This window comes from Sinocyclocheilus grahami, unplaced genomic scaffold (assembly GCF_001515645.1).
Source record: "Sinocyclocheilus grahami isolate Dianchi unplaced genomic scaffold, SAMN03320097.WGS_v1.1 scaffold121.1, whole genome shotgun sequence".
Lineage (NCBI taxonomy): Eukaryota > Metazoa > Chordata > Actinopteri > Cypriniformes > Cyprinidae > Sinocyclocheilus > Sinocyclocheilus grahami.
This window is the reverse complement of record NW_015505300.1, coordinates 1,060,315-1,073,496: the sequence shown is the minus strand read 5'-3', so window position 1 is coordinate 1,073,496 and position 13,182 is coordinate 1,060,315. Positions and strand designations below refer to the sequence as shown.

At 38.3% G+C, this 13,182-nt stretch overlaps 1 protein-coding gene across 1 annotated transcript; it reads left to right on the top strand.

Annotated features, from left to right (window-relative positions):
* The first annotated feature begins 423 nt into the window (after positions 1 to 423).
* Positions 424 to 10,000, top strand: LOC107589839 (ras-related protein Rab-2A-like). The gene is made up of 4 exons (XM_016278389.1): positions 424 to 698; positions 5,509 to 5,580; positions 7,152 to 7,219; positions 9,911 to 10,000. Exons 1-4 carry the CDS (start codon positions 653 to 655, stop codon positions 9,995 to 9,997), a joined length of 273 nt encoding a protein of 90 aa, XP_016133875.1. The 5' UTR covers positions 424 to 652; the 3' UTR covers positions 9,998 to 10,000.
* The last annotated feature ends 3,182 nt before the right edge of the window (positions 10,001 to 13,182 follow it).

The following is a 13,182-nucleotide window of genomic DNA, read 5'->3' as shown; positions in this document are numbered from 1 at the left end:
TGCAAAGATCTAAAACATGCAATTAGAAAATAAATGCATTTTTCATTTAATGCCGACTTTAAGGTACTACTATAAACCTTTTGGGGACAAAAATGTCCTTTTAAAGGTATTGCCCTAATTTAAATGCATTTTTTCCCAGAGAGATAAATGTGGTTGATTAATTTTGGGTTTTAAAAGGGAGAATCGTTAGCTTTGCTGTTTCAAAATTGTTGGGAGATGCTCATTCTGAACTCCACTCACTGCCACTTTCACTTTTAAGTTATCACATCTCTAAAGTCTGAAGCTTTGGAAGGATAAGTATTCTCTTGTAAAGTGTCTAGAGATCAAAACACACGAACACGACGTCTAAGGACATACTGTCCCTCAGCCCTCTCGACGAACACTGTCACTGACCTGACACATAGCGGTTCAGTGAGTGAACTTCCGGTGAAGTCCACAGCCTCTTCTCTTCTGTTCTGCTCTGCGTGCGTGGCGAAGGCGGGACGTGTGACGTAGGCCGGCTGGAGCTCGAGGTGTTTATTGTTCCTTCCCGTCGAGGAGAGAAAAGCGCTGGCTTAGCGGAGGCATATATCACAAACACTTTCCCTGCGGTTTTAGCTTCAAGGAGCCCATTTAGTAAGGCCAAAACAGGTTAATACAGGACCGGCTGGCCATGGCGTACGCGTATCTCTTCAAATACATCATAATCGGAGACACGGGTAAGCAGCGGCCGTGAGTCTCTTATTTCCGCAGTGCTGGAGTCAGTGACGTGGTTCAAGCAGAGGCGCGAGGGGTGGGAGGACTGACAGCCTGCTTTTTCTCTGCCTTTCTCTCCATCTGCCTCATTAGCTCTTAGCCTTACTATTATCGCATACATAAAGTCAATTCCTAAGCATGTGCATCATGTCACGGTAGCGGTGTGTGGATGTGAGGCTGTCACGGTCTTTTGTTTTCTGCTGGGTGGGGGGAGCTAGCAGGCAAGCTAACCGCTGCTTCACATCAGCTGTTTGCCTCAAAACAACAGCAGCATCTCTGTTTTCTATTAGCATGACACGTAGAGCGAAAAACCAACATGCTGTGTACGTGTCAGTGCGTCTAGCTCAGTGTTCCCTTGCTTTGCTTGCAACTTATTCTAGCCCAACCGAAGGCCACAACAGCCTGGCTAGTTAGCCAACATCGCTAGCAGCTATTTACTCTTTGTGAAAATGGCGTTGGCTTATTTGCGTTTTCAGAGGATAAACACGTTTAATAAGCAATGACTCTAAAAGACCTTCCTTTGTTTTATTACTCAAGCCTCACATTGATAAGTCAGGATCCTACAGTTTGTTTCGATGTTGGTAACCCCGTGTAATTGTGGCCTGCTAGTGTTCTCACCAGATTTCTCACATTGTAGGCCTTTTCCCAATAACGTTAGATACGGCAACAGTAGAAGATGTATTACTCCCTTCAGAAGTGTTAATCCGTCATTTAATTACACACACAGTTTTCTTTTCTTTTTTTTTACGGAGTTATTGTTTTGCTAGATTAGAAACACATTCATAAAATGCTAAAGATGTTTAATGCCATCCAACACTGTCCATATGATTTTGCATCCACTTCATTCCAGCTTACCTGTTGGTTTTGCTTTTGTTTGTTTATTTGTTTCAGACCCACTTTATATGAAGTGTTAAAAAAAAAAATTTAAGTGTTGTGCACAGACATGTTTTTGTTGCATTTGTATTAAAAAAAATACTCCCGTTTGATTACATCTGTAAGTAATTTTTGTAGTTAAATCTATAATTACACTAAAAGTACCCATTAACCTATCCATACCATAAAGCCCCACTCTAACCTTACCCATATCCCACCTCAATAGCAGCAAGTGTTTTGCAATGCATTTTTAAAAATGTAAGTGCGTAGTAGTTAAAGACACTTAATATAAAGTCGGACTGAGACATTTCCCCCCCAAATAATGCCACAATTTTCTTCCCTGCATAAATTAGCCTATAATAATCTTATGCTCAGTGTTTTTCTACATTAGTAAGGTCTAGATTCAACTGTAGGACCAATGTCGTATTGAGGATTTTGTTGCACTCAAACCTTCATAAGGAAGACTCCCTTTATTTTGGTGTACTTGAAACTGGGGTCTTTTGGGTTGCAAACATAACCTTTAACAAGCTTTTCATCAACAGAATAATAGGTAAGTTTGTTTCATTTACTGAGAAGCGTCTTTCCAGCCTCATGTGGAGACATAGCAGTGGTGCTCAACATTTTTCGAAAACTGAACCGCATAGATTATTTATATATTTACTTTTTCTTTACATCTAAACAGTGTCTGTCAATGTGAGTATGCTCAAAACATGACAGCTAACATAAATTAGTCAAGGAATGGTACACCCAAAAATTCTGTTATTTACTCTCCCTCATGTAATTTCAAACCTGTATGACTTTCTTCTGTGGAACATAAAAGAAGATATTTAGAAAAATGTTGATAACCAAACAATTTTGGTGATCATTGACTTCTATCATATGGACAAAAAAAAAAACGTATTCTCAAAATAACATATTTTAGGTTCCACAGAAGAATGTCAGCCATACAGATTTGGAACGACATGATGGTGAATAAATTATGGCAAAATGTTAGTTTTTGGGTGGAGTATCCATTTAATCTTCACTTAGTACAGGTTGTGCCATAACATCCGATGATCAGTATGTTCTGAAGCCACTACATTTCAACAGGTTACCTAACTTGACTCTTCCACCTGCAGTTGTTTAGAGTGACTGAGATTATTCCTTTTGTATCAGGCCTTGGACTGTGCTTCAGTCAAAAGCAACCATCATAAACTCTTCAATCCCAAATGCATTTCACAAAATGCTGAACAACAGAGAAATTGGGTTTGTCAGTCACATTTTAGGCAGTTGTGGTTGTAAAGTGATGTGTAAACAGGCTTATGCCTTTGCATGTTGCTCAACCCAGGTCAGATGATGCTCATCTGAAACTTGATCTAGCTAGTCTACTAGGCATCATGAGATTGCATCTAGTATAGTCTGTGTTCATGCTTGAGGTGTAAGTTTGCTGTGTTAAAACTGACACAAGGTGATGTTTTGCTTGAGTTCTAGGACAAACTACATTTGTATTTATTTGTTCAGCTTTTATTCAAAGTTACCCACAAATGAGAATAAAATAAGCATGTGATTGGTTTCACAATATGCAATCATACAAGAAGTGCTACTTTACATTTCACTTGAGACAGGAGAGAGGTTTTTTTTCTTAATAAAGTGGTACATTCATATAGGCAAACCAATTAAACCAAATACAATTAAGTGTTTGAAAGCATCTCATCCCTATTAGTTTGATTTCAGCTGCTTGCCGTGACCATATTGGCATAGGTATTGTACTACAGGGTATTATACACTGAAGCGATAACATCCAGCTGTTGACAAATTATTTGTTGTCACCATTATTCACAAAAGACAAAACAACAGGTCGTGAAAGCATTTTAATAAGCCTGTTTTTTTTCTCCAAGATAGTTGCTATGTTGTTCTGTAGGTCGAGTGTAGTGTTTGTTGTAGGTGAGTCTGCACATTACACATTGTAATTTCATCATTGTTAGGTTGTCTCCATACATCTCTCTTGTGAGCGCTCTTTGAAATCTGCTTGTTTGCTTAGCAACGGCTGTTGCTCATGGTAACGCCTCCTCCTAATGTCATAAGCATTTAACCTGTTTGCGTATCATGGCAGATCCTCTAATCTCATTTTGTGGGATGGGTTTATTTAGTTATGCTGGTAATATAAAATGTCTTGAACTGATGATTTTACTTAATTCAGTTAATGTAGTTAATTTAATATGGAATCAAATCCAAGGAGCAGGTGACATTTTGTTAATAAGAAACAAGTATGTAATTTAAAGTACACAGAAAAACAAAATAAATGTGAGATTGTTTATTTATTTATTTGCTTGTTTGCTTTGTTTTCGAATAACATTACACACTGAACATTGAATATGAGAGACGTCTTTGTTTTTGCTATTAGTCCATCAGGTAATTGGTATTAGATGCTGTATATGCCCTAATGTGTCTCACTTTAATTATTTGTCTTTTCTATTTGTCTGATATTGATCTCTGTGCATGAGTTATTTATTTTATTCTATTTCATTTTAGCAGTAATAATTAGAGGCCGACCGATATATCGTTTTGCCGATATGAGCCTGTTACCGATACATCGGTATTGACGAATATGCCGCCGATATCCATTGTTTGCTACTGGCGACCTGGATGAAATGCTTTTGAAGCTTAAGTCTATGGAAAACCATTGAAACTTTGAACGACCATATCTCCGTAACAGCGCGGTGAATCCACACCAAATTCGGGGGATCCCTTCAGCTCGAGGAACCCTCTCAAATGCGGATCGAGTGTATGTCTTGAGGCCCGCTTTCGAATGAGACCACCCCCACGTCGATAGCCTCTGGGGTTCGGGAGTTACGGGTGGTTAAATTCGCGGACCGGTGCCAACCGATCAAGTGATCCCGGAGGCTACCGACACGCGGAGGGTGGCGTTCGAGAGGGCTCCTCAAGCTGAAGTGATCCCCCGAATTTGGTGGATATCGGCAGGCACGTTCGCGAGATAGTGACACCAGTCAACACTTTCACTTCAGTAAGGACTTGTTCAAGCAGCAGCATTCAAGAGTTGTCTTATTCGACCGTAAGTGCCCTGCGAAGTGGACTTCACATGAAATTCCGCCATGATTCCAGTTCCAAGGGAACATACACGTTACATTCAAAGGGCATTAAAGTGCGCGAGACGTGAATTTATGTTGTATTTATTTACAGAGGTATATTATTTCACACTTCTTTAGTAAGTTTCGTCTGTGTGTGAAGACAGTAGCGCAAATCCGTGAATGAATGTTCCGAAGTGAAATAAACTTTAACGGAATAAAGTTGAATGGAATTTAATTTAATTAAAGTTGAATAAACTTCAACTTTACTGTTCAGTGCACTGGTCAGACTCATTTTGGATAATAAAGTTTATTGTTAAATGCCCTGCCTCCATTACGTATCTCTGTCACATCATTATAAGTGATCATTTGAGTGATCATTGCAAAAAATGTGTTTATGTATATATATATATTCTGTTTATGTATATACTGTATTCTATATATAGTACCAGTCAAATGTGTGGACACATGAATGGGAAAGTGTCCAAACTTGTGACTGGTACTGTACTATAATATACACAAAGAATATCGGCCGATACATCGATATCTTGCCTTTCGATGCCTTTTTTAGTCCCTAAGTATCGGTATCGGCCCCATATCGGTCGGGCTCTAGTAATAATGAGATTGTATTACAGTGGCCTTAAGCCATGTATGTTCATGCACATTCTTGGGAAGTAAGGCCTATTTTAGACTCAAAACAGAAATAACCGTCACTTTTTACAGTTTTTCACTTATAGCCTGAACAAATGATTTTGATGTAATGGGATACAGCAGATGTATAGGCCTGAGGCAAATTGTGGCCATTCACGTGTGACCTTCTGTGTTTGCTTTGCAGGTGTGGGGAAGTCGTGCCTATTATTACAGTTTACAGATAAGCGCTTTCAGCCAGTGCATGATCTCACGATCGGTAAGACTCTTTTAACCCAACCACATTTTCTCTTATTAATTAAAACAGCAGGAATGGGTCTCATGAGTAGGGTTGGGAATCGAAAATCGATTCAGATTCCAGAATCGGATACTTAAGGTCAGGAATCAGATACTTGTTGTCAAATTAAAATTTCGATTCCGCCTATCGATTCCTATGCGCTTTTTGTTTTCTACGTCTGTGAGGACCGGACCTAGCGATCTGCTAGGACCTTGCTCGCTAATCTAAGCGCTTCAAAGTTTGGTTACATTTGCGATCAGAAGCCAAAAAAACTAAGTATAATATCTGTGATAAACATGTTGCAAGAGAGGTGTCACCACCAGCATGACAAAGCACTTTAATTTAATAGATTGTTAAAGATCGCGAACATGATTCAAACGACAACGTGATTCTATTCCTAAATTACAATGATTCGTCTGTTTCATTCCTCAACCTTTGACGTGTTCGATCAATGTTGTGATCACTTGTTGGTTCGTCAGTGCAGCGTACGATCACACCAGTGTGATTTGAACATTTAAATCTGCGTTCGCGCTGCCATTGACCTAAAGAGAGCAGCGGTCATCTGTCATGAATGAAACAGCTTCACAGTCTTTTCAGCCACACAGTATCATTATTTCTGTTACAAACATTCAAATCACAGAAGTACTGGGATAAAAGTTTATAGTTCAGATATAAACGGTGTGTATGGTAGCGATTAAAATAGAGTAAATCACCTTTTGAAAGTAGTTTGACACTTCAAATGAAGATTTATCGATTACATTGTTACGCCAATAGGTGGCGAAAAGGGGCTGTTAAAATGTATGTGTCTTTGAATCATACAAGAGATTCTTCAATAATGCTGATTCATCCAGTAATGAAACAAGTAGGCTACATCTTGAGTGAGTCATTGAATCATTCATTCATAAATTACATGTGATTTTGTTTTGCCGTCTAATGTTTTTTTTTCTTCAGAACCATGAGCGAACCACAACTTCCATTGGGGGAAAAAAACTCAATTTATCCAGAATCATGCAGTTCTGTTTTGCACACAAACAGCTCTTAAAGAGTCCAGTTTTTATGTAGCCTGTTGATTTTTGTTCATGGTATTCAGCTCCAATAAATGGTTTTTAAAAAAGAGTCACAAGATAAATATATATTTAAATATATAATATAAATATATTTGATATCATTATTTAATCATATTGGAATCGAAACTGGGAATCGAAAAGAATCGGAATCGATAAAATTCAAACAATACCCAACCCTACTCATTAGCACAGGAAGCAGACTGGTGCCAGTCTCCTTGAAGTGTTTTTGTAAGGAACCTTTTGAAAGCACATAAAAGTGAAGTTTGTGGTGTGGTTGAACAGGCTCTATCTACTCCATGGGTAAATAAATTTATTCAAATTTATTTAAAGTTGGCATTTGATAACTATTGTCAAGTTTTATATCATCAATGCTTTAAAATGAAAGATCTGATCAGTATTGTTGATGCAAATCTGAGGTGATATGTTCAGTGCCCTGTGCTTTCACATGAGTCATGTATCAAGCTCTGCCTTCATTTGTCTTGACAGGTGTTGAATTTGGTGCGCGAATGATCACTATAGATGGCAAACAGATAAAACTTCAGATCTGGGATACGGTAAGATTAAAATCATCGGATTTTTCATGTACCTTATCTGTGAAGAAAATGATTTTGCTTGTTTTGCTCTGCTGTTTAAGTTTGTTTTGATCTCATCTGGTTATTCAGGTTGGTTAGCCCTTAGTAAATGATATGAGTGTTACTATGGCTGATATATGAAAGGGGCAGTGTTGTGGGAACGTGCATTTCCTGATTAGACAGATTTGGCCATACAGAAATGCTAATGCAGCAATATGCCTAAGGCTGCTCATGGGGGGTCCAGTTCTGTGCCAGGTTGCTTTGAGCTGTCACATGGCATTGAACCTGAATGTCATGTGACTAATGACTCTAGAGACACAGGAAAATGATGCAATGGCATTGCTGAATGGCACAATAATAATGTCCCTTGCAGTTTACTAGTGACTATCCTGTGCTCTGATGTCAAAGACTGCCGAAAGAGAGAAAAATAAGCAATTTCACCTTTCTAAGAGCCCTCCCAAAATGATCTACTAAGTAAATGTTACTTTCAAAAGCAGTTTTTTTATTTATTTTTTCCTTTTTCTGAATCCACAGGCTTTTTTGTTGTTGTTGTTTTTTTTTGTAATGGTTGGTTGTCAGTGGCGGAAGATGCTCTTTGCAGCCAAATGGTGTAGTAACAGCTTTAACGGGCAGGTTAACTGCATCCTCGCTTCATCCACGTGCTCTCTTTCTAAAGCCCTGCCCTCCAAAGACATGTCAACAAACCTGATGCCAGGTTCAAAGTGATTGACAGGGAGACAATTTGATTTCTTAAGGCACCTATTTCACTCATCTGTCTGGCAGTATGCTAATTTATGCTAGTACTGCTAAGGGGGGAAAAAATCACTACCTTTAACTTTAGCCAATACAGCAAGAAACATAGAAATATGAAACACCTAGGAAATAATCTCCTTTTCAGGAAAGTAGTTACACTCTTTTAAAGTATTTAAGTGCTCTTTAATATTTAATCATGACTGTATACAGTAACATTCAAAAAAATGTCTGTAAAATATTTTTAATATTTTTGAAAGAAGTCTTTTATGTTCACGAAGGCTGCATTTATTTGATCAAAAACAAAGTAAAACGGTAATATTGTAAAATTGTTGCAATTTAAATTAACTGTTTCCTATTTTAATATATTTTTAAATGTGTCTTATTCCTGTGATGGCCAAACTGAATTTTCAGCAGTCCTTCAGTGTCACATGATCTTCAGAAATCATTCTAGTATGCTGCTCAAGAAACAAGAAACATTGTAACAAGCAGCTGTGCTGCTTAATATCTGAAGAAACCATAATACATTTTGTTCAGGATAGAAAGTTCGAAAGAATAGCATTTTTTTTAAAAATAGTAATCTTTTGTAACATATACTTTTTTTGTCACTTTTGATCAATTTAATAATTTCTTAAACCTTTGAAATGTTGTGTATGTTTTCTTTCCCTTGTTTTTCTTTTTTCTGTGATTACAGCTGCATCTCTTCATAGGGAAAGACCTAAATAAAAATATTTCAATGAATCACGTAGACATTTTATGTCTTTCAAACTATGCCACCTTGAGAAGTACTTCATTTTTAAAAGCATTCCATGTAGTTGAGTGTTTGTTTAAATGAGAGCTTTTCAAAACATTCTCAGTTGACTTGGATCAGTGCTTTGCCAACATGTATAAATGTTTTTACAGTATAGCAGTCAATATTTTGACATATTCAGGAGCAGACTTGTTCAATCTTCCTTGTATAACAAATGCAGTCATGAACAATGTTGGTAAAAGAAAATGTCCCAGCTGCACAAACATTTTGGCCAGCAGAGGGAGACAACATATCAATGTCCATGATATTGTGGTCATAGCATCAGTGTTTTTTTATACATCAAAATGTCTTGTTTTTTTTCCTTTCGTACAGTTATATAGTCTATTAAAAAGTAATTAAGAGATGCACACCAGTTATTTCTTTTTAATGATCCTTGCGCAAGTTAAATTAAGTCATGTAAAGCATTAAATAAGATGTTTTCCTGTTTCTAGGGGGTTTGCATGGGTGAGGCTGTCTTATGAAAAATGAAATGTTGGGATAATTAGGGGTAATCATGCAGTTGTGGTTCACTGTGGTTTTGTTTGCGATGATGTCAACTAGATTGTAGTGTGTCTTTAAATGCATAATAAATAATTTATTTCAAGGTTATTTCAACAAGCTGTGTGATAAAACTAGAGAAGATGGGGGAGTGTTGGATGAAGTAACAGGAGAAATCTGCATGTCTGGCCTTCCTGTAACCTTTCACTCCAGCAGATGGCAGGCATAACGGGGTCATTCATCATTTATTCACAATGGGCTCCATTAACTCTAATGTTAACAGCTGCCCCGGGGAATGGGTTATTGAATTCAAATACGTGCTCCTGGCTTATTTGCCTGCTGTCAAAGGGGCTGGGTTGACCAGAGGCCATCTTACACTGTGACACGCCGATGAACGGTGTCTGTGCACTGGGGGCCGGCAGATTGGACAGGCGTCATGCTCTAGACTAGAGAAGCATTGTGGGATGGAGAGTCGGTGGTGAGAAGACACTGTGGTCTTTTAGAGCTGGAGTTCCTAGGGCAACACCAGCCTGGAGGGATTGTGGTGAAGACGCAACATACCCAGTGGACATTGTTGGTACCTGATTGTTCCTCGAAAACAGACTATTACTGGTGGTGTGATCTCTGTGTTTCAGGCCGGACAAGAGTCCTTCCGCTCAATCACCCGGTCCTACTACAGAGGTGCAGCTGGGGCTCTGCTAGTTTATGATATCACAAGGTGAGACATTTTTCTGTACGTCATTGTTTTTCATCAAAAAATAGGTTTAATAAAAGAGTAAAATCATATTTTAGTCTCACATTGAATGATTGATACCTTTTGCACTGTGGTGATGTTTTCCCACAGTAGCCACATTGTTGTCCTCAAATCTATGCAAATTCAGATGTAATAGCCAGTGGAGCATATCAGTTATTATTATACTTGTTTGCATGTGATTTCAGGCATTGTAACAGCCGATAAAATGTTCTGGAATGTAATGGTAGTGAATACTTGTAAAATGGTATAAATGCATGTATGACTGAAGTGAGATAAAGGGGCAGGATGATGACTTTCCTGGAAAGCAGATGTACTCCAGGGACAGCTCCACACAAGCCCTACGGCCCTTCAGTTTCTCTCTATTGGCTGGTAGACAACACATAAATTCCTCACGTCTTGTAAGTTAAAGCCATTTGATGGAGGTACGCCCACTGCAGCTATTTTATTGGAGTAGTTGGAAAAGGTTTTTTTTTTTTTTAGGTTAGGGCACAGAGTCCAAACCACATCAGCTGATAGAGATCCTGGCCAGGAACCCTTAAGGCTCACATGTGAGCTCACCTCAGATCACTATAAATCAGATTTGGCGCAATGTAGTTTCCTGAGAATGTTACAAAAGCGCAGCCTTGCTACGGCGTGTCGTTTTTGAACGTGAGCGGGCTTAAGCGGTTAAGGGAAAAGTTGGCACGGAGGACACCTTTGTGTGATGAATGAAAGTGCCACCAGCTTGGGTGTGTGTGTGTGTGTTTTTAAAGCTTTGGCAGGTTTCCCTGTGTCTGTGTTACCGCTGGAATAACACTCCCGCCACAGTGCTGACAAAAGTGGCCCACTAATTCAGGCCTACAGGGGCTGGTATTTATGCTTAATACAGAGTTATCTGACAGTACAAAATAACCATAATTTCACATGAGTTCTTTTAACTTATGTGAGGTCTTGCCATCAGAAATGGAAATGAGTGTTGGTAAGTGTCTTACGTGTGTTTGATTTGTGTGCGCAGGCTAACGGCATTAAGATTGGACCCCAGCATGCTGCCACCAACTCCACGATGGGCGGCAGTCAGGGAGGACAGCAAGCCGGAGGGGGCTGTTGCTGAGCACTACCCTTTACCCTCCAGTCTTCTCCACGTCTCTCTCCGCCCCTTACGTTTCTACTGGACTGGTCGGGCTCACTAACATTTTCTTAACCTCCCACAGCCCAGGCCCCGGATTCAAATCATATGTTAGATGGCTGTCCAAAACGATACAAAAAAGAAAATATTTATAAAGTCCAGGTCCACTTCAAACCTCCTGACAAACTCCTGAAGCCTGTTTGGGCTACAGCAGACATTATATGGTTAGTAGTAAAGAAAAAGACAGCAGCTTTGGAGTTATTATGGTAAATATATTCATGTTTGTTTCTCAGCAAGTTGTTTTTTTGTTTGTTTGTTTTTGTTTTGCCCATTTGACTTCAAGCTGAACTGTATTAAACACTACAAAAGTAATCTATAGTATTTTAATCAGTTTATGTGGTTGAATTCAATGAAAACTGTGGTGAACCCTGAAATCAAAATAAAAGCAACGTAGAGCTGGTCTAAAAAAAGGAACGGCTGTTATCAAAGTGAAGAAGTTTGAAGAAGAAGAAAAAAGCAGGACTGTTTTAAATCTGTATTTATCATTCACATTCTGTATATATAGTTATCATTTCTTGCTTTGGTGTATGTTGACCGAGCTAGAATTCTGTACTGAATTTGCTTAAATTCTATACTGTATGAATAGAGCTTGAAACTGCAACAGTATTGCGATTATTTCCAAAACCGCTTTGACACCATTTTAAGGTAATCTTTTACTTCATTTATTTTAGTTTGGTCCTGCCATCTGCCTTGACTCCTCGTATCCGTGCCCTCAATCCTCCTCCGTGTATAGAAACTCTGGCTCTATATTCCTATTTTAATGCCAAATTTGTGTTTACCTGTGTTCTAAAATCATGGCTCCAGATATGGATCACATCTCCAAAACTAGATCTGCTGTTTGCCTTAAAAGATTTAGGGACTTCAGAAAAAAAATAACATATTCATGTTACACAGGATCATTTCAGTAATTACGTGCAATTGTATATTGCATATGATAACGCTAGACTCACTTATCCATTAGACAGACATTCACGCATACATGCCTATACCTATATATCCATACAAGTCATCACATATGCATGCATTTGTATGCATATAAATGTATCTATTTTTTTCCCTCTCTTCAAAGTTAATTTTCTCCAATGCAGTCCGCTGTGTAAAGTCAGTGCAGATCCACATTAATTTAGGTGTCTGAGTGATTGTGTAAAGACTTGCTTTCTCTTGGCACTATGTTGTTAATAGATTTATGGTGAACATCTTGTCTGTTGTGAAAGGGGTGTGATAAAGCCAAACCTGGAGTAACTTTGTGACCCTCGACTTTATTTGCTGTGTTCTCAAATTAAATGCTATCACGAAAAAAAATATAATAAAACCTTCTAAACTGAGTTTGCATATGTGTGTGTTTTTTTTTTTTTTTGTGCGACAGGGGCTAGCTTTGTGGTGGTTTGCATATGACAAAAAATCTGTTTCGTACCATTCGTGTCTAATTTTTTGCATAGAAAATTAGTTCAAGTGAAATTATCTGATCATACAACTTATAACAACAAAACACTGTGTGTGATGGCGCCAGAGGAATGCAACAACCCAAATGTGTTTACGTGCATATAGATCTGACAAAGATCACGGGCAGGCCTGAACATCCGGGGTACCGCCGCCAACAGTGATTGGCTGGTCAACGATACAGGTAAATTCCGCTTGTATATGTGTTGCTTGGTTGCGTATAATTGTTCTAATAATTGTAAAGTAGTGAATGGAAAAGCAACCACAGCATGTTTAATTGTCTTGTTTGGTTCTTCTTTTAACTGTTAAAGACAAAAAAAATTATATGATTCGCGCACTCATTTGTTTACATATAAAACAGCTGTACATTGCGATCTCTACACGAGTTTCTCAGCTAGCGCACAAACACGCTTTAAAACTTAAAGATAAAACACAAGCAAGGGTTCATTATTACGCATGACGTTCTTTTACTAAAAGGACTGTTAGATAAAACATGACAAACGTTATAAAGTTTCAAAAAGTCGAAATATTGTATGAAAATATTAAAG

Coding starts and splice junctions, on each gene's coding strand:
- LOC107589839 (XM_016278389.1), top strand. CDS start 653: ATGGCGTACGCGTATCTCTTCAAATACATCATAATCGGAGACACGG. Junction 699..5,508: donor CATCATAATCGGAGACACGG/GTAAGCAGCGGC, acceptor TTTGCTTTGCAG/GTGTGGGGAAGTCGTGCCTA. Junction 5,581..7,151: donor AGTGCATGATCTCACGATCG/GTAAGACTCTTT, acceptor TTGTCTTGACAG/GTGTTGAATTTGGTGCGCGA.